At 34.9% G+C, this 23141-nt stretch overlaps 1 protein-coding gene across 5 annotated transcripts in view; it reads right to left on the bottom strand.

Annotated features, from left to right (window-relative positions):
* Positions 1-23141, bottom strand: part of GRIA2 (glutamate ionotropic receptor AMPA type subunit 2) — a 155151-nt gene that overhangs the window by 49818 nt on the left and 82192 nt on the right. For all 5 annotated transcript variants that reach the window (XM_077753039.1, XM_077753036.1, XM_077753035.1 and 2 more), the window contains exons 4-6: positions 13223-13419; positions 9019-9072; positions 4535-4696 (exon numbers count right to left, since the gene is read on the bottom strand). In XM_077753039.1, coding sequence (XP_077609165.1) covers positions 4535-4696; positions 9019-9072; positions 13223-13419 — 413 coding nt within the window. The remainder of the gene's footprint in view (positions 1-4534; positions 4697-9018; positions 9073-13222; positions 13420-23141) is intronic.

The following is a 23141-nucleotide window of genomic DNA, read 5'->3' as shown; positions in this document are numbered from 1 at the left end:
TGACATGAGCTGAAGTAGGACACTCAACTGACTGAGCCACTCAGGCGCCCTTGGCTAACACATATTTGTAAAGGAGTATTTCTCCGAATTTCCTCAAAACACCTCTGTTCAAACACCGGCCTTATGGAAATATTTATATTTTCTGTGCCCTGGGAACTTTACATATCCTATTTTTCTATGGGGAGCCACTGTCCCTTCTCTCTTAATTCCTACCATTGTTTCAAGTTTTGAATTCAATACTGCTTCCTCAAAAAAGCCTTTTCTTACTTCAGACCTTGGATTAGACCAATTTATTATGGGTACTACTACAGTATCTTCGATTTCCTCTAAAGCCTTTATTAAATAGCAATTATGTACCAGGTCTCGTGTTCCAGGAGCTTGGAATATATTAGTGGACAAACAACAAGGAAATCCCTGCCCCCCTGGCACTTATTTTCAAGTTGGGGCAGACAGACAATGGACAATGTAATGAACATATTAATTATAAAAGCAGTATACTAGAAGGTAATAATGACAAAAACTAGAGCAGGGAAAGCTAGCCATGGACATACCCTGATAGATGGAGAGATTGCAATTTTACTTATTTATTTCTAAAATGTTTATTTATTTATTTTTGAGACAGAGAGGGAGATGAGTAGGGGAGGGGCAGAGAGAGAGAATCCCAAGCAGTTTCCATGCTCAAAACGGAGCCTGATGTGGTGCTCTATCCTCATGACTGTGAGATCATGACCTGAGCAGGAATTAAGAGTCTGACGCTTAACTGACTGAGCCACCGAGGTGCCCCGAGATTGCAATTTTAAATAGAGAGCCTTTCACTGCCTTTCTTGAGAAGATAGCATTTGAACAAAGATCTAAAGGGTGACATAGGCTCAGTTATGCAGATATTAAGGGGAGAATAGTCCAGAAGAGGAAATAGCCAGAGCAAAGACCCTTAGTGGAAAAGTGCCTTCTGTGCTTAAGAAACACCCAAAAGGCTAATGTAGCTGAAGCTGAATGAGCAAGGGGGAGAATGCCAAGAGATGAGTCACTTGTGATTTGGAGACAGAGTATTTAGGGCCTCAAAGAGATAACTTTGGCTTTTACCCCATGTGAAACAGAGGGCCATTAGAGGGGCTTAGAGCAGAACAGCGACATAATGTAATTTATGTTTTAAAAGGACCACAAACATGGAAGATAAGAGCAAGGGTGGAATCAGGAAATCCGGTCTAGGAGACCATTGCAATAATCTTCACAGAGAGATGATGGTGGTTGGATTTAGGGTGTTTGCAGAAGAAGGGGTAAGAAGTACAGCAAAGCCGATAGGATTTCCTGATGTATTGGATGTGGACTGCGGTGGCGGGGTGGGGAGTCAAGGCCATTTCCAAATGTTTGGTCAAGTGACAACTGAAAACATGCAGTTGCCATCAACTGAAGTAGAAAGATTATGTGAGGAATAGTTTGCAGAGGTTGAAGAGGGAGCAGCAGTGGGAAATCAAAAGTTTAGTTTAGAATATATTGACTTTCAGATGTCAATAAGTCAATATCCAACTCTGATATAAGGCAATTGCTGGTTTCTAGTCTGAGACTATAAATGCCCTGAAGACTAGAACTTTGTCATTTCTCTGACACCTAGAGCAGGGTCACCTGGCAGAGTAAAACTCAATAAATATGTATGGAATGGATAAATGAACTGATACATGAAAAAATGGATGAGTGAATGTTGCCTGAAATTAGTGAATTGGTGAGTCAGATTTAAAATCTCAGTGATCTAAAATCTCTAGAGTGATTTTTGTACAGAATATAAGAAGAAATTTAACATTTGTAATTTATATTTCATGGTTATTGAAATATGTTAATATTGAATTATATTTTACTTTTTATTCATCAAATAGAAATGATGTTAATTGAGAAGCTATGGAAGCTTCATTAACTTTTGGAGAAGACTAAAACTTTAAAACAATTATTTACTTAACACTCTTATAATTTGAAATAATTTATATTATTTCCAAAGCCTAGCCATGGTGAGAATTTTATGTAATGAATCACATTTTCACAGATTTGTATGCCTATAACGTAAATTTTTATTGTAGTAATAATAAAACATGATTTAAATTATTAGGCAATGGAGTGATGGGCATTGAGGGTGGCACATGTTAGGATGAGCACTGGGTGTTGTATGGAAATCAATCTGGTAATGAATTATACTAAAAAGAAAAGAAAAAGGAAAAAAAAAATGATCAGGCAAGGTACCTGGTACAGTCAATGACCCAAAGACAACATAAAAAGAAATAATCTCATTAGGAAATATTCTGGCTCTCCTTCCTTAAACAGATCATGTATTGAAAATATCCTACTTGTTTATATTAGAAAATGCTATATCATTCCCTATGTAGTCTTTCTTCCTTTCTTCTGCTCTTGGAAGCAGAAAAAATCATGAAGGCCCTGTCCCTTATTCCCTATTTTACAGTCTGTTGACAGGTGAAGAGGCTTATCTCTTGTCAACTCCCACAAAATGTCCCTCTCCCACCCATCCAAATATTTTAAATTCTTACAGTGGAAAAACAGAGACACAAAGAAACACAGAAGTACAGTTTCCTGACTCAGTCATGCCCTTGTGTCGCTTTGAGTCTGTGTACTGGTTCCTTCCCTAGCACCTCCCATGCTTTTTCTCCTGCTGAACCCCATGGACACCCCTGCTCAGATGCTCCATCTTCAGAGAGCCCTCCCTTAGCATCCCTTCACCCATAATGTGCTAATCGTATGCAGGGATATGGCATATTTTATATGCATCATCCTCTATCATATTTGCTTATTGCCATATTAGTCTCCTTCATGAGATTGCAGATGATCAAAGATGTCTTTTTTTTTTTTTTAGTTCAGTGTCTGGTGCTTCAGCAAATGAGCAATGTCTGTGTTGAGATGAACTCCTACCCAAAGCCATTTTGTATGCACAGATTAATTTTTATCAAGCTTCAAAGGCCATAAAAAATATGTCCCCTATGGAAGCCTATGTGTCCAAAGCTGTGCTGTCTTTGTAAATGTTGTTGAATCTTTAACTAGGGTCAAACACTGCATCAGAGCCTACATTTTTTTAGCTTATAGCCCTATGTATGCTCTTTGCACACCGAAGGGCCATCACGATCTCTCAGAACTTGGCAGAAGTAGCTGAAAGAAAAGCACTAGAGAGGGAAACACTACAGCAGGAAGGGAGCAAGCTTCCAACAGAGCAAAATCTGGAGCTAGGATCTGGCAAAACTGTTAACAGAATGCATTGCCAAAGATCTCTCATGCCCAAATTTGCCTTGCATTTTGATGCGTGACCCATGACTTTCCATAATGATAGGACGTCCATGGCACAATAATCATCTCACTTTGCTTTCATCCTCCTCACAGTAGGCGGCAGTGGAGGAACATGATAACTAACAATATTCCAAAGGAGCACGTTACTTATTTTTGCGGATGAATGCCACATGCAATGTTCATCAGACAGCTAAAAGGGCACCATCTTGAAATGGATGTAAGCCTGCAATTCCACAGAACCAGGTTCAGCAGTCAGACCTTTACTCAGCACAGGTGGATATGTACCATGACATCAATGAAAAGACTAGGTGTCCATTTTCCTTCTCATCAGCCTTGCTACATGAAGGTACGCACACAGGCCCACAAGATTAGTACAAACAGTGTAAATGTGGAGTATCAGTCAAGGTCACAAAACAAGAAGCCACTTAGTTTTGAGAAAAATTTCTGGGTTATTCTTTAACATTCTATGAGATGCTTTCTGGAATTAGGTTAAAATTAACAGGATCCATTTATATACCCCAAAGTAGAGAACTTCAATCCTTACCTAGGACAAATTTCACAGCCAATCGCAAATTTAAAGCCAAACATTCATATCTGTTTTCTTTCTATGTGCAGAAACAACACCACAACCTCTCTCTGATGTATAAACATAGCTCTGAGAGCAAATGAAACAACACTGTTCCTGACTAATTGATATGCAATCTGCTTAATAATACACAAATCAGCAAACAAAATCACTATGCCTTTGAAACGCTTTGCCTTATGCTCTCATGCTCTTAATTTTCATAAAATCTAGTTTCATAAAGAATGTGATCATCTAATTCCACTCACTCTTTGATCCACTGTTGTCTCTGCTCTCAATAAGGTGACCAACAGAAGGAAAAAATAAAAAACTTCCTATCAACAGCAGAAACATTTAATATTTGGAGGTAAATATATGTATGCAGGTGGACGCATAATGAAATACATTGAATAAACAAGTGAAGTCTCCATGGGGAGAATAAAAGATGAATCTGGGCAGTGCTCATATCAGAACAGTGCATTGCATTTAGAATTCAAAGATTCTCTGTTTGATTGCATAAAGCACTGTATTTTTTTTTAAATACTAGAGCACATTGAGATTTTTATCTTCCTAGAGTGTTGCAAGGAACAGGCTACTTGTAGCAGTTAGATATAGGTAGCTATAGATACAGATGTAGATATATAAATATATAGACACAGATGCAGATGTACATACTGGCAGGTAGATACATACCTTAATTGTAGTCGTGTGTGCTCCAGGGTATTCTTTTTCTTCCAGCGTTGACCATCTTTCTATAAATTTGGATACCAGGGAATCATCATAGTCCACTATCTGAAATCCAGAGACGTTTGCACCTCCAAACTGAATTTTTAATAGGTCTCCATCAGTAAAGCCCTAGACATAGAACACATTTATGTCAGCCTTTCCATTAGGAATCAAAGAGAACATTTACAAAATAACCTATACATTGTGGTTTTACAAATGTCAAAGAGCACAGGAGAGATCAAAAGCTTATAGGAAATGCTTCATGCATTTATCAGCCAGTACTCTGCACCAGTATCTACTATAATCTTGGAATCATAGTAGAACCCCAGTCAATGAATGTTTATTGGTTGCACTTGCATAAAAGTTCTCCATTTTATTGAGAAATCTTCCATGGATAAGAACTGGTTTTATTTATCAAATCTACAGTTCCATTTAAGCTGCTTTGATTCAAAACAACCAATTTCAATAAATTTATTTTAATATATTTATCTTCATATTTCTGTATGACAAGTTTTCTTTTTAAAAAAATTTTTAATGCTTATTTATTTATGAGAGAGAGAGAGAGAGACAAAGTACGAGTGGCGGAGGGGCAGAAAGAGTGAGACACACAGAATCCAAAGCAGGCTCCAGGTTCTGAGCTGTGCCCGCAAACCATGAGATCATGACCCGAACTGAAGTCAGATGCTTAACTGAGTCACCCAGGCACCCCAACATATGCTTTCTTAATTTATCCATTTTAGATATTTTTTATTGAGTGTTTGCTGATGTCAGGTGAGTATGCAGTTCATTCACATTTACCTCCTCACCCATTTTCATGTTCATGGTTTTCATATTTGCAATTCTGTTATTCAGAGCAAAACTAAATAATGTGATAGGGCTGCATTTTCCTTCTTGAAAAGTATTTCATTCTCACGTTAATGATTGCTTTATTTTTCACCACCATAGTTTTCTTATACCTATCTTTGGTTTTTTTCCGGTTACTCCACAAGAACTTTTCTTTTCTTTTCTTTTCTTTTTTAATAGTTTATTGTCAAATTAGTTTCCACATAACACTCAGTGCTCATCCCCGCAAGTGTCCTCCTCCATGCCCATCCCTCCTCCCCCCCACATCCATCAGTCCTCAGTTTTTGTCAGCATTCAAGAGTCTCTCATGGTTTGCTTCTCTCCCTTTCCCCCACCATTTCTGCCCTTCTTCTCCCCCTTGTTCCTCCGTCAAGTTCCTCCTAATCCTCCTATACGTGCAAACATATGATATTTGTCCTTCTCTGCCTGACACAAGAACTTTTCATGTTTTCTTTTTTAAAATAACATTTTCAAAAGAATCAAATAATCGGGGTTTTTTTTCCTGAATACTTAATTTACAGGAGAACTTCTTAAATACTATGATCTGAATTGGCTCCTCTTTCCAGGTTTTCCACAATATTACCCTAAACTGTCCCTTCACCATGTTTCTGACTAGTTCTGAATCTGGCTGCCTTGGTTACTATTCTTTTATGTTTTATTCCCTTCTTCCAGAGCCCTCAATAGTTTCCTGAGACACATTGGAGGTCAATTTTTGGAAACACTGAATGTCTCAAAATATCTTTGTTTTGCTCTGACACTTGATTAGTAATTTGGCTAGGTACAGAATTTTAAGTTCAAACTCTCGTAATCTGAGAACATTGTTCCTCTGACTTTTATTGTTTCTATTGAAAAATATAATGTCATTATTTCTACTTATTTTTTGTAAGTGACCTGCTTTGTACTCTACCTCCACTTCCCACCTGTCCGAAATCTTTAAGATCTATCTTTCCCTGAAATTTCATGATGACACCTTGTTAGAAATATGAAAGAAGTCTTGTTTTGTTCATTGTTTTCTGTACTCAATGGGCACATTTGTGTCATCCAGTACTGGGAATTTTTCTGAATGCTCTTTGACAATTTCTTACCTCTCTTTTTCCCTACTCTATCTTTCCAGAATGTCTATTATTAACACATTGTAGCTTTTAGATTTAATGTCTAAGTCCCTTTACAGGTTCCCCTGCACTTCATTATGGTATTGTCATTTTGTTACGTAATCGGGAAGATTATTCTTAACCTTATCTTCACAGTCACATAATTTTACTTGTTATTTTAGAAAAAAAAAAAGTTAGCATACCATAACTCTTTCTTATTCTCTGAGGGTTTTTTTTTTCATAACATACTCTTTCTCTTCTTTTTGGATAATATATATTTTCTTATTTCTCTACAGATATCCATTACAACTTTCAACACTTGTGTTTTCTGCCTGCCTTTTTTTGTTTATTTTATTTATTTATCCATTTATTTTCTTATTTGTCTGTTTGGTATTACATCCTTCATGCCCAGATGATGCTCAAATGCCTATTTCTGTTTGGTTATTTAAGAGTAAGACACACAAAAAATTATTGGAATTTCCATATTCATGGAGGAGGCTCCCTGATGAATGTGCTTCATTGTAAGGTAGGCAGTCGGGGAGGGGTGGGTGGGTGACAATACTTTTTGTCCATATCTGTGGGTTGAGGAAATGAGAACTAGATCCCTTTATGACCACTCGTCATCACATTATGTACAGATCATCCTCTTAAGTGCTGTATCAAGAACTTAATCACAATCTGTGTCGTGGGAGCCTAATCAAGCATTCAACAATTCCTGAGGAATTTAATCAATAATGGTATCTGAGGGCTCTACTATCTTTTGTAACTACCACCTTTAACACTCATCACACACTGATAGGGAAAAGGGGACATTTCCAATCAAGAATTCTGAAGATGAAAGCACTTCCGCTCTGAATGGCATTCTTCAATTTGGAAATGTCAGTGAAATTTTCAAATGTCTTCTCAATTCTCAGAAACCACAGCTTTCCTCAGATTCTTTGAACTTATGAATTCACTAGTTGTTACACATGGTGAAGATACCAAGTATTCAGAAAAGGAGGCACAAAATTAGAATTCAGATAAAGTATTAGGTACTTTTCTCCCTAAAAGTATGATAGCAGCATAAACTTGTTTTTGATTTTTTTTAAATCTTTTACTTTGGTCATTCCTATATTACTTTCTTTTTTCATAGCATCAGATATCAACTCTCAAATTGATGAGCCACCTTCTGTCATTATTTCTCAGTGTTCCAATATAATCTTCTCCATCTGGACATTTTTAAAGATCACGGCTTTCAATGTGGCTCTGTGTTGTTCATCAAATGGCACAATTCACACAGGGGACTAACTGTCCAGGCTGTTCCCTGCACACAATGTGGTTCTAAAGAGAGTGAATACAGAGTTTCATCTATTTTAACCCTTGCTGCTCTGGTGGGAATTCATTTGGGATCTGTAATAGCATATTAATGGGTAAGTTCTGATGAATTTTATTGTAGTTGGCCATTTCATGGGCAAACAAAATTTTTATCTCAACAACCAGCTTCTAGCAACAGCATATAAGTTTGAGATTTAACATTTTTAAATCACTAGGGCCACCTTCTAGTGAAAACAGTATTTCTCAGTTGTGAGGTGTTTTCTCCCTCCCATTGTTATTAGAAATAATGTTTTCTGATATAATAATCTGATATTTCAGAAACCATGAAACAAATCTATGTTTGTGCAGATATGAAAACTTTTCACAGCCCTATTATGCTATTTAGAATAAGCTCTTATTTTTTCCCTCCTTTCCTCACTATTTTCCAGAGGTTGGGGAAGATGGTATTCTCAATCAAGTAAGATCATACTTCTGTAAAGAACACAAACATTTGCAATGATAAAGGCTTAAGCTCATTTTACTGCTGATCTAAAACCTATTTGAAAAAAAATGTCTAATGATAATTCTAAATTGGCTCTGATTATATTTAAGAGAGGGAGATACAATTAACTACTTGGATATTCAGTATTATCATAATTTGACAGAAATCCCAATGAAAATGTCATCAGCTATAGAAATTCCATTTCATTGCGTTGCTTATACAGTAAATAGATAATCAGAAATAAATAATATATAATATATTAATGTTCTTGACATTTCCAGCTTTAATTTTTCACTGAGGTATTCTCACGAATGTGTATTTATTTCAAATATTATATATACTAAAAAGTTTAAAGGAATGAACAAAAGGAAAATATTGTATAAAACACAGTGACAATGAAAAACAAGAGGAGATTTAAATAATTAAGCTTTAAATATTTTTAAAAACTTTTCCATAGCTAAATATGTTTAAGACAATTTATAAACTTGTCAAATATTGTTCTCTAATTTCTTACAGAATTTATAATAGGAAATTTATTAGAAAATATAAAGTAGGGAATAAATCTAAAGCATAACGAATTCAGAAAAATATTGTCACTTCTAATTGATCAATATAAACAAAATGTTTTTAAAAATAACACTGATAAATGCTGATCATTCACAACTATTTTATAATTAATAAACATCTTTATTAAAATAATAAATATCAGTTAATTCACTTACCAGATTTGCAATGATATAATGGTAACCTTTAACATGTTTTCCAATGGTAATAACCTAACAACAAAAAAAGAAACCATTATTTAATAAATGCAAATAATATAAATGCAAAATTATTGGTACTTAGATCTAAATGAGAAAAATAATGGAATTTTATCTACTATGTTTTCTGATATTCTATGATGAGTCATATTTGACTAGATATAATTATCACGTCCAGAGACTATTTTTCTCGGAAAATGGTAACAATACATTTGAGTGCTTTATCAATGGTATCTTTCAAGAAGTCAATAACTAAACAAATGTAATTACCTCAGTTTTGACAACAGTGAAAATAAGATCACAAGATCNCTCTTTCTCTGACCCTTCCCTGCTCACGCTGTCTCTCTCTCTCCTAGAAATAAATAAAAATATTAAAATAAAATAAAATAAAATATTTGTAAATACAAAAGTATCTATATACAGAAGTAAATAAAATTTTGGATATACAAAATAATGTTCCTATCTTAAGAATCTTGAAATGCTTATAATTTAGTTCCAATGAACATTATTATTTCCAGCTTGAGGCATCAAAGTATCAGAGAAGCTAATATTTCTCTACAAATCTAAGTCAAAAATCAATGGTGAGATAAACACATCATGGACAAGTGGTCATTTTGGTAATGCTCACGACAGTTTGGGACATTACCAAATCAATGTGACTTTTCACTGATCTATATCAATTAAAGAGAGTAGAATCTGGTAAAATGGCCATGCTGTAGTCCTAGTACTTAGATATACAAATGTAAATTTTATTTTTAAGAAAACTGTCACATCAATGGAAAGCATGAACTACCTGGGCTTCAAACCATGAGCTTATTTGCCTGATTAAACAGTTTTGGTGGCTTCCCATTGCTTCCAGCATTAAGAGACCAAAACCTTAATTCATCCTGCAAAGGCCAGAGATCTTGCAAGCTTCTCGAGGCTTCTACCACCCTTTATACTGGAGCCTCTTTGGCCCTCTTTTTAAGTATTTTTGTGCACAAAGGACGTCTTGCCATCACCTCAGGGCTTTATATATTCTGTTTCCTCTGCTTGGAAAGCTCTTACTGCTACCATATCATTTGTCTTATTAATGCCACAAACACAAGGAATCTCAGCCCAATGTTACTTCCTGGGAGTAGACTTCTCTGACCTTTTCTTATCCCAGAAAAAGTCAGGTGCTCCAAAGCAATTTATTTATTTAAAGACCAAGGGCAAATCCTAGGAAGGATTCCACCAAATGCCCCTTTGAGGTTACATGATAGCTATTTGGAAGGGAGTTAGGGCTTGTGTTATTTTTTTAACCTCTTTTTAGGTAAACTAAATTGCCTTTTCCACTGAACCCTCTGTATTGAAAGAAAGGACGTCCTTCTGGATGAAAAATATATTAATTAGTGTCACTTGAATTGAGTTATATCCCTCACATTTCCTACTGACATCTGTTGATTCTTGTTACTGTTCATTCTACTTTTTGACTCTTGCGTGTCTTTCTTTTGGGAACAAACAAAACAAAACAAAATATTGTATAAATGGTGCTACCAGTAGCCCTTACTTGAGTTCAGTGTTCACTGAGAAAAAGGGGGAGGGGATAAGAATTTACTAATCCTACCTCTACATAGGAATTAGTGCTGGCCATACTAACTCACAATTTTGCTTTACAATAATCATTAGCATTACACTAATAATAGCAAATTTATATTGATTTCTTAATGTTTTTTGATGGATGAGTTCTTTTCCCACCTAATCACAATTAGAAATAAGTAACTCCATGGTTTTATTGAATGATAAAACACTCATAACCAACAAAGTGATTCTCTTTCTAACTTTAAACTATTATGAAATAAAGGTTCATCACCTCTGTTCTCTTATAAGTATTGGTAGAGTGAATAAGTAGTGTTTCCTTTTCCAGAAATGGACTTCAACCTCACTTTTCACTTGGTAAACTGTCTTCCTGGAAGGCATTCCATGATCTCCTAATCTAAATTTTTTCTGTAGTTCTTTTCATAACATCCTGTTCTTTTCATGTATCATATATACCATTAGTATAATTATACATTAATTTTTGTAAATATATCATAAATATTCACTTTAATAGGGTTTTGCCTGTTTTGTTTAACATTGCTTTCTTGTATCTACACAGTGCCCGTCTGGCGAACATTAGACACCCAAGGAAATGTATTGAATGAATAAATGAATGAACCCAAGCCAGACAAATGCTGCCAGTATGTGTGTGAACCCTTCACCGATCCTCCTACCACAGTTAAGAGCGGTTTTCTCTTCCATACTCTTAGGCCACATTGTTGTATAAACTGTAATACTCTAGTATGACAAGTAAAATTTGTCTTCACCTCTAAACAATAAGTTCATGGGGTACAGATACCACTCTTTCTTTTTTTTTCTTTTAGTTTATTAATTTTGAGAAAGAGAGAGAATGGGGATTGGGGCAGAGAGAGAGAGGGAGAGAAAGAATCCCAAGCAGGCTCCACACTGCCAGCGCAAAGTCTGATGTGGAACTTGATCCCACGAACTATGAGATCATGATCTGAGCCAAAGTCAAATGCTTGGCCTACTGAGCCTCTCAGGTGCCCCAAGATACCACTCTTTCTTCCTTCTTTGCATCTCTCATTCTAGACACATAGATAAATGTTTGCTAATGATGCAATCAACCACTGTACATACTCATTTATATATCCAAAAGTGTCTTATAAAAATTCAAATAACATAGATGTGCAAAATCTCTGTACATCTTGAATGGATGTCCATATAGATATTTATTTAATCATCATATATTTGTTTCAAAACATTACATTCTATATGTTCCCAATTTCTTTCTTGCAGTTTCTTTCTTCTAGTTTTGGAAAGAATTGTTTTCAAAAAGGATTTCACCAACATTTATTATGATGAGTCATGAATACATAAATTCTTTAAACAAAAGACTAATGACTATTATTAAAATTCAGTATTAATGAGAATCTCCTATGAAATTCAAATGAGTTGTTGAGGTTCACATTTGAACAAGAGGCCTTCAGGTTAAAAACAACCCTAACTTCATCTCCTGAGACAGGAATCAAGAGTTTTCTACTGAAATGTTCACCTCTCTGGCATATAACATTTAGCCCTTTCTCATAACAAGTTAGTTTTATCCAGTTATTTAATATTTTATGTGAAAACCACTTTGTCTCAGGGCCTGTGTTATTACATATCAATTAAGATTTCATCAACATTTATGTTTGCAAAATGCTTTGTGTTATACAAATTAGTGAATCTAATTGTCTCCTCAAAGACTGGAAGGGCCAAGAAATGCACACTTAACTGCATACTTTTCTCCTAATCCTATATTATCCTTAGCAGCTACTACACACACACACACACACACACACACACACAAGCTGGGAAAAGAAGCAGATACTCAGTGAAGCAAACCTTAACTTAGTAAATCATGATGCTGCTTCACCAACATTCCTGGTCACTTACCCTCTCTATACGATACAATGGATATTATTTTTATCAGTAGGATATTACTGCCTGGCTGCCCTTTCCCAAGAAACCTTAAATGGAATCAAGGCAGTGTGGTAAGCATAGATAAAACATCCTATGTCCAATAAACTTCTCAGACAGCAAACACAGACTGAATATGACTCTCCTACATATTTTAATTTCATAGATTAATAGTTTTATAGTGATATAAAATCTGCCTACTAGGAAGAAAAAATAATTCTTGGAAAAATATATACACGTTTGTTCTGAAGACAAAGAGCCATCCAGACAATAGAGACTTAATGTCCCATACTACACCCTAATGTTTGAAGTACTCCGTGTTTTGCCAAAGAATTCATGTAGCTCAATTTCACTTAATGTGGCTACTTCTTTTATCTCTACAAAGTTCAACAAGTTAAATTTTAAATTTCCAACTAAAAATATCAAAGTTTAAGGCAATGCTTATCATATAAAGTCAGGAATTACATATTGAATATATGTAATGATTAGAAGTGTCAGCGTTATTGAAGACCATCTGTTATTGCTAACTGAAGCCGGAGATAATTTAATTGATGATCTGTGCTGCATCCTACATAAACCATAAAGTAAAAACTGCTGTTCAAGCACCTCACACAAAGACTCATTGTAAATGCTGACATTGCATGCATATTCTATATTTGGTGCCATTAGAAAACAGAGAATAGCTAACCTGGTCTACAATGTCATTTACTTTATCCCGTTCACAGTCCAGGATGACACGTCGCTCCTTTTTTAATTCCAGATCTTGAAAAAGTGATCGGTAGGTCTCATCTTTCTTGTCATTGTTAATGTTTCCCACATTGATAGCAGTCACCTGCCATTTCTTTTCAGCAGCGGAGTCCAGCACTGCCTGCAGCGTTGATAAGCCTAGGAAGGCAAAGAAAAATGATGACTGCTAAAGCAACTTCAATAACTCAGAATTATGTTGTGAAATCGACGGCGAATACATTTTTAAGGCTGATATTTTCGTGCAGCCGAGGGGATGTTGACTCCTCTAAACAGCTCCAGCTACGATCTTTATCAACATCGACTTATTTCCACTTCACATCAGAAACCCTTTTATCTAAATACTATTGTTTTGATGGAAAGAGCCAAGAGTTTGGGGAGAAAATAGTCTCCCCTTCTATCAGCTCTCTCAGCTGTCTTCTTTCGGATACTACTTAAGAGTAATGTCTATGATATCTTTGGTTAAAGTGAAATACAAAGACAGTGCACACATTTCTTTCTCTTACAGAATGGAAGATTGTTCTATTACATACGAGTAATAGAGTAACATCCTTGAGGAGGTCGCGAACACTTGCAGGGAGCGAACACTTTCAGGGAGAAAATCTACATGAGACTCTGTGAGTGTAAGAACCAGTAACCTCGAGAAGTCTGTTATACCCCCTCCTATCATCTTCCAGTCAGCAGTTGCTTCTCCTCAGCCTCTGTTATATCATTTTCTTTGTTATTCGAGCTGATCCATGGGGATTAAAATGTTCACCTATGAACCAGATGGTAGCAGTTAGTTTTCTAGCACAGACTCGTTACATTTACTTGATTTCCCAACATGGGGGACCAGTTTTGTATTTAGTAGTGACTTTACTTATTGCATCATATGACTTAGAAAATGTTATTTCTATTTCCAATTGTTCATACATTACCTCAATTTGTGAATTTGTTGCCTAAAGTTAAATCTGGAAGGGCAGTACATAAACTTGTTTTTCACATCACTTCAGCTCTTCACGGCCAACCTAAATTCATGATTTCTATTACTAGTTTAATGAACAACACAAAATCTGGTCTCCAAAAAGAATTCAGAACTTATCACATCATCTTCCTGATTCCAGAAAGATCTGCAACTTTCTCAGAAGAATGCTGTTTCCTTCCTTTTAACCCATAAAATGTGAGATTTACCTAATGTGCTCTATAAATTTTATTCATGTACTAAACCTTAATTAAGTCTACTTACTATGGCAAAAATATTTGCATTCTAAATATTAAAAACTATAGGGGCACGTGGGTGGTTCAGTTGGTTAAGCATCCAGTCCCACATTGGGCTCACTGCTGTCGGTGAAGAGCCTACTTCAGATCCTCTGTCTTTCTCTTTCTCTGCCCCTCCCCCACTCACGTGCTCTCTCATTCACTCTCAATCTCTGTCTCTCAACAATAAACATAAAAAATATTTTTATAAAAATTAAAAAAAACAAAAAATATTAAATGTTAAACTATAGTACCTGGAAAACATCATTAAAAATCTCATTAACTAAACACCAGCCAAGTATACCTAAGATTAGCAAGAACACCTTGTGATACAGAAAGGAATATTTGGAAGGAAGTGCTCCAAAACTATCAGCACTGGGTCAGAGAACTCAGGAGCCAATGTCACAAAGATCACTTTAAGTGATTTGGGTTTCAATAAGGATAACAATGGCAAGACTTTTAAATACATAAAATATTTTAAATCCATGAATTCTTAATGATATGTAAACATCTAAACTACCAAAACTGAACCAAGAAGAAATAGAAAACTTGAACAGACTGATGACCAGCAAAGAAATTGAATCAGTGATATTTAAATATATGTATAAGTATCTGGTTGCCTTTGAGGGACACTAGGAGCTGAGTTATTATTCTGAAATTTGTAAATAAAGTAAGAGAAACACACATTTTTTTTGCCCTTCCTATATGAACTATATTCAGGATAAAAATTAATTAAGACAGGTTTTCCTTTTTGGAAAGACTCCAGCTAATAAATGATGAAGGTATACAGGTTTAGAAATTATGACCATCTTGTAACACCAAGTGAATTAGTGAATCAAGGTTACAGTCATTAACTGCTGCCAACAAACAAAAAGAGATGAACAGAAGTTACATGTCTCTAAATAGGAATATTTAAACTATCTGTGGAGTATTCCTGCCAAAAAAGTGAACATGAGTCTTAACAAGTATCTNGACCTAGCTAGCAATCTATAAGGAATAGATATCTGAGTAATACACTGAATATCATAGTGTTGCAAACATCAAATTGAAACTCTACATTATGTTATAAACCACTTAAGAGATATATTAAACAGTTTGGAGATATGGACCTCATTTTTATCTTGATTCAAATAAACTGTGGGAAAAATAGATGATGATATTAATGAATTACTGTTAATCTGCCTGCATATGCTAATGATATTGTGGCTATGTTGAAAACAAGAGTATTCTTTCAAAATACAAACTGAAATATGTACAGATGAAATGACATGATGTCAAGTATTAGTTTCAAAATAATTGTGAAAGGCAAAAGGGTATAGAGGATTCCTTGTATATTAGTCATTAACAAAGCTGAGTTAAGAGTCCTTGGGGGTTGGGTCCATCTTGGCTCAGCCAGTTAAGCATCCGACTTCTGCTCAGGTCATGATCTCACCGTTTGTGAGTTCAGGGTCCTGCCTAGGGCTCTGTGCTAACAGCTCAGAGCCTGGAGCCCGCTTTGGATTCTGTGTCTCCCTTTCTCTCTGCTCCTCTCCTGCTCACATTCTGTCTCTCTCTCCTTCAAGACTAAGTAAACCTTCAAAGGTACCTGGGTGGCTTAGTCAGTAAAGCATCTGACTTGGGCTCAGGTCATGATCTCATGGCTCGTGGGTTCAAGCCCCATGTCAGGCTCTGTGCTGACCGCTAGCTCAGAGCTTGGAGACTGCCTCAGATTCTTTATCTCCCTCTGTCTGACCCTCCCCTGCTCATGCTGTCTCTTTCTCTTTCTCAGAAATAAATAAAACATTAAAATTTTTTTTAAAAACCTAAATAAACATTGAAAAAATGTAAAAAAAGAGTCCTTTGGGGGTCTTCATATTATTCTATTTTTTAATTTAAAATATTTTGCTATGAAAATTGAAAAGAATTTATTTCTATTCCAAATTGGAAAATTGAGCCATAAATTGAACTTAAAGTGAATTTTGGATTTTTGGTAAAACAACAAGTTTCCTCTGTCTAGTCTCGTACCAAAAAACAGGATACACAAGAATTTCTGAAGGGATTATTTAAACAAAAGATCATATTCCTTTGTAAAAAAAATTGACTAATGATAAAACTCCTTTAAAAACTTCCTGGGTCACCTATGATTTCCATTCACTATAAATAAGGTAAATCTTTCCATGATATAATTCAAACCCTCTTCCTGTGTTTCATCATCAGTGAAGACAGAATATACAGCTAGTCACAACAGATTTCAGAGTGCTTGAAAACAGTTATTAAGTCTATCCAGCCTTCTTTGTGAGTAGGAAAAAAAAGATAATTTTCTAAACCTCTTCTACTGTCTCAGTCCTACTTTTCCACATTCTTTTTTTTTTTTTACAAATAGTTTATTACTTTTCCACATTCTAATCTTTCTGCAACTAACTCTTTCTTCCTTGTTACCCCTTAAAAACGTTATGTCCATGGATGATGCTCCGTATGCTCCCCACATATTATCACATAGCACTTACGAGTGGGATTCTTTACTTCTAAGCAATCAATTATTTATTTTGTTTTTATTTAATCATGAAATTTACCACACACTAAAATTTCAAGTGGTGTTGTTCTTCATATCCTGTTCCATCTTTCAATATATATTACAGGAAATTTAAAATATAAATAACAATTTGTAAATGGATTTCATCAAGTAATATTTCTATACCTAACATTTATTGGCAGATGAATATGGAGATGATATATTAAATTAGTAAGAATGTATTTAAAGAAATGGCTGAGTTTTTAACTCACTCATTCTATGTGTCAAAATTAACTCACTGGTAGGGTGGCGCTTTTGCTTTTAAAACTCTCAGAATTAATATTTTGTAACCTATGAAGCCTAGAAACATACATCCATTAGGAAGCTAAATAGTTAAGGGGTGCAATATCAGATTTGATTAATTTGGTGTCATCAGAAGACAATGAATAATACTAAATCATCTCCTAGGGACAGCCAGAAGTAACTCACAATCCATGACATGGTCTGAATCATGATTTGAGGAGATGGCTGTCCTATGCTTAGTAATCCATTTTTTGGATTTGTTAACTCATTAAGTGATCTCTCAGTCTCTCAACTTGATCTGTGTCCTCCTTACAACTAAGAGTTTTGCATTAATTCTGATTACTTAGAAACTAACAGATCAATTTAAAATTTAAAAACCACTGAAAATACATGCTACAACTATTGAGGTGAAATTAATCTTCAAACCTAACACAAATTCATGTGCTTGGTCTCCTGATACCATACTCTAATTAGGGGAAACAGTATTACTTAATATAATGACTTTTTTCTTCTACAAAGACTAGCATAGAAGTATCTTTATAAATACCTCTATCCCTTAATCAGAATATAAACTTGTATGGACAGTGGGAATTCTATATAAATATTGGTTTATTTAAAGTTATTCTACTCTAGTATCTATACCATATCAAGCTATTTGAATTATAGCAGAGACTAGTTTCTGAATTACGCAGAACAAAGAAAACTTGAGGTATACAGTTGTTTATCTACAAATAGGAAAGGAAAAAAACAGAAAATTAACTATTCCTCTTAATAAATATATTTAAAATACATTCTAAAGCATCTTAAGAATATTACAAGCATCTAAAATTAAGTTCTAAGCTCTATAAGTTCTCAGACTTTTGACTAAAATAAAGGTGGATAGACTATGTTTGGCTGAATTACATTACTTCTTCTTTTGCCTAATTGTTATGAGACTAGTTACAGTTGTATAACCTATTTGTAAGCTGACGATCTCCCTAAAACTCTCCCAAAGTATTACTATCAGTACTTCACACTTTCATCTTGAGCTGATGTTAATAACACTGCAAGAGAGTTACAGAAAAGTCATCAGCCTAAAGACAGGGAAAGTTTAAGTGTTTTAATTTGCACATTAGTAGGTAGAATTAAAAATGATTACTGCAAATAGATATACTTCATTCAGACTATTTCTTTCTTCTTAAAAATATTTTCTTTGTTCCACTTAAAATTCACTGCCCTTTTTCATCTCTCAGGCACAGAATTTAATATTTATGATCACTAAATCATGGCAGCTTGCCTAGGCCAGATTAGATTAACATACATTTCCCTCATTGACTTTCTCAGGAACATCTGAAAAGAAATTTATAATTTTATTCTATGCATGATTTCTTCTTGGAACTGGAATCAAAGCTCTTTCCCTTCAGGGAACAAACAGTATGGCTCAAAATTAAAATCAAGACCTAAAGATATAAAGCGTTAGTTCTGGTTTTACTTACTGTTGATAGGAAGGTGTTATCCTACTTTATTGACATTGAACCAATACATTAAAAAAAAAACATTTTGATTAAAGTCCTGGTTCAAATTTCACACAAAGATAAAATTATATTTAATGCATTAACATAGTTAAGCCATTACTCTATAGTTCAAAATGTATTGAAGATCTATCTACTGACTGTCTATAAAATAATAATATGCAGCTTTTAGGAAGGGCCCTGGGTCATCAAGAAGTGGCAAGCTGTTGCAATATGGCTTGGATAAATAGAAGACACCAGCAGTCCTAAAACACCACAGGCACCAAATGAATATTTCAGCACCCCTCCCATGGGCAAACTTGAAATGGTCAAAGATGACCTCTACAAATGCCAGGATGTGTCTATGTTCTCCCTCGTTTAAAATTGGGGTGTGGACTCTTGGACTTGTTGTTCAGTATTTTGATGGAAGGTTGGATGCAGGAAGGGTGTAAGTGGCAGTCTTAGTTACTAGCAGAGTAACAAACAAAGCACAGCAAAAAATTTTTTTTCAACTAGTTCATATTTGGGGCAGAACGTTAGAGAGCCATTGTCATGCTTGGGTCCTATGCTGCTCAAAAGACATCAATTAATATATTTAGAATTAAAATTTACCAATATGTTTACTTAATTCTAGACTCTTAGAAAAGTAAAGATGATTAAAAACTGGTAAAAACCTGAATGCCAAAAAATTGGACAACCTGGAAGAAATGGATGAATTCCTAGAAACATATAATCTACCAAAATTAGAACAGGAAGAAACAAAAAATTTGAACAGACAGATAACCAGCAAAGAAATTGAGTCAGTAATCAAAAAAAAAAATCCCAGCCAACAAAAGTCCAGGACAAGATGGCCTCACAGGTGAATTCTACCAAACATTTAAAGAAGAGTTAATACCTAATCTTCTCAAACTATTTTAAAAATAGAAAGGGAAGAAAAACTTCCAAATTCATTCTATGGGGCCAGAATTACCCAGATACCAAAATCAGATAAAGACACTACTAAAAAAGAGAACTACAGGCCAATATTATTGATGAACATAAAAACAAAAATTCTCAATAAGATATTAGAAAACTGAATTCAACAATGCATTAAAAAAATGCATTTACCACAACTAAGTGCGATTTATTCCTGAATTGCAAGGGTGGTTCAATATTCACAAATCAATCAATATAAAACATCACAAAATAGAGAAAGGATAAGAACCATATGATCATTTCAATAGATGAGGAAAACACACTTGACAAAATATAACATCCATTCATGATTAAAAACCCTGAACAAAGTAGATTTAGAGGGAACATACCTCAACATAATAAAGGCCATTTATGAAAAAGCCACACCCAGCATCATCCTTAATGGTGAAAGATTCAGAGCTTTTCCCCTAAGGTCATGAACAAGACAAGGCTACCCACTCTCACCACTTTTATTCAACATAGTACTGGAGTCCTAGCCACAGCAATCATACAACAAAAAGAAATAAAATGAAACCAAACTGGTAAGGAAGAATTAAAACTTTCACTCTTTGCAGATGATATAATACTATAGATACAAAACACAAAAGATTCCACCAAAAGGCTTCTAGAATTGATACATAGATTCAGTAAAACTGCAGGATACAAAATCAATGCACAGAAATATCTTTCATTTCTATACACCAATAATGAAGCAGCAGAAAGAGAAATTAAAAAAAAAAACAATGCCATTTACAATTGCACCCAAAATAATAAGACATCCAGGAATAAACCTAATCAAAGAGGTGAAAAACTTATACATACTATGATAACTACAAAATGCTGATGAAAGAAATGGAAGATGATACAAAGAAATGGAAAGAGGGGCGACTGGGTGGCTCAATCAGTTAAGCATCCAACTTCGGCTCAGGTCATGATCTCATGGTTTGTGAGTTTGAGCCCACTGTCAAGGTCTGAAGCCTGCTTCGGATTCTGTCTCATTCTCTCTCTGCCCTTCCCCCACTTGTGCTCTGTCTCTCCCTGTCTCTCAAAAAATAAATAAGTGTAAAAAAAAAAAAAAAAAGAAAAAGAAATGGAAAGACATTCTATCCTCATGGAATGGAAAGACATTCTATGCTCATGGATTACAAAAGCAAATATTGTTAAAATGTTAAAATGTCTATACTACCGAAAGCAATCTAAACATTTAATGCAATCCTATCAAAATCCTGATAGCATTTTTCATGGAACTACAACAAATAATCATAAAATCTGTATGGAACTACAAAAAACCTCAAATAGCCAAACAAATCTTGAAAAAGAAATGCAAAGTTGTAGGTATCACAATTCCAGACGTCAAGTTATATTACAAAGCTGTAATCATTAAAAGAGTATGATAGTGGCACAAAAACAGACACATATATCAATGGAACAGAATAGAAAATCCAGAAAGGACCCACACTTATGTGGTCAATTAATCTTAACAGAGCAGGAAAGAATATCCAATGGGTAAAAGACAGTCTCTTCAACAAATGGTGTTGGGAAGACTGGACAGCAATATGCAAAAGAATAAAAATGGACCACTTTCTTACACCATACACAAAAATAAAATCAAAATTGATTAAAGACTGAAATGTGAGACCTGAATCTCTCCCTCTAAATAAATAAGATTTATTTATTTTAATAAAATCCTAGAAGAGAACATAGGCAGCAACTTCTTTGACATTGGCTATAGCAACTTCTTTCTTGATATGTCTCCTGAGGCAGGAGAAACAAAAGCAAAAATAAACTATTGGCACTACATCAAAAGCTTCTTCTTTTGCAGAGGTTAATTATTTCTGCCAAGGAGATACTTAGCAAAACTAAAAGGCAACCTACAGAATAGGAATAGATATTTGCAAATGACATATCTGATAAAAGGTTAGTATCCAAAATACATAAAGAACTTATAAAACTCAACACCCAAAATACAAATAATCTAATCATTTGTAACATGACAATGAACATGAACAGACAGTTCTCCAAAGAACACATACAGATGGCCAACAGACACATGAAAAGTTTCTCACCATCACTCATCACCAGGGAAATGCAAATCAAAACTAAAATGAGATATTACCTCACACCTGACAGAATGGCTAAAATCAACAACACGAGAAACAACACACGTTGGCAAGGATGTGGAGAAAAAGGAACCATCGTGCCCTGTTGGTGGGAATATAAACTGGCACAGCCGCTGTGGCAAACAGTATGGAGGTTTCTCAAAAAGTTAAACATAGAACTACCTTATGGCCCAGTAATTGCACTACTGGGTATTTACCCAAATAATGCAAAAACACTAATTCAAAGAGATACATGCACCCCTACATTTATAGCAGCATTATTTATAATAGCCAAGATATGGAGGCAGCCTGAATGTCCATCGATTGATGAATGAATAAAGAAGATGTGGTACGTATACACAAAGAATGAAATCTGCCCATTTGCAATGACATAGATGGATCTAGAGAGTATAATGCTAAGCGAAACAACTCAGAGAAAGACAAATACCATATGATTTCACTCACATGTGGAATTTAGGAAAACAAAACAAACAAGCTTAGGAGAAAAATAAGAGAGAGAGAAAGAGAGAGAGAGAGAGAGAGAGAGAGAGGAACAAAGTCCTGACTACAGAGAACAAAGTGATGGTTACCAGAGGGGAGGGGAGTGGGGGCATGGGTTACATGGAGGACGGGGATTAAGGAGGGTGCTTGCTGTGATGAGTACCATGTTGTATGGAAGTATTGCACCTCTATACTGTACACCTGAAACTAATATAACACTGTATGCTAACTAACCGGAATTAAAATAAAACCTTTAAAATTTTGAAAAAAACATTCACCTTATAATCCAGGAAGTAGAGTGCCACATCAAACACAGACCAAATTATTTGAAATTGAAGCATGTAGAGCTATACTGAGAGATGAAATCATGGAATCTATTTTTAAAGCATGCACAGTATGGATAAAGGGAACAAAGATGCGTTTTCATATGACACTAATAAGGGGGCATTTCCTTGAAGCATATGAGAAATGGGTTAAGGATCAAAGGAAAGAAACCCAGTTGCACGATGACTGCATGAATGAACTTTTTAAGATGTAATATGATGGAAAAGTTATAAAAATGAAGACAGTATAAGGAAAAATCAGATAGCAAAAATCCTATTTCATTGATCCAAGCAAAACACTGTAAAGATCAAGTTTTTGGCAGTATTTTGAGTCTTACACATTTATCTCTGAAAATAATTCCAGATCCGGTGTAGTATTCTTCATATTAAAATAGGAGCAATTATTTGAGAACACCTCAAACATGTGTCCATATAGCCTTCTTGTCCTCAATATATAATACTTAAT

This window comes from Crocuta crocuta, unplaced genomic scaffold (assembly GCF_008692635.1).
Source record: "Crocuta crocuta isolate KB4526 unplaced genomic scaffold, BGI_CrCroc_1.0 scaffold591, whole genome shotgun sequence".
Lineage (NCBI taxonomy): Eukaryota > Metazoa > Chordata > Mammalia > Carnivora > Hyaenidae > Crocuta > Crocuta crocuta.
This window is presented reverse-complemented; position numbering and strand designations above follow the sequence as displayed.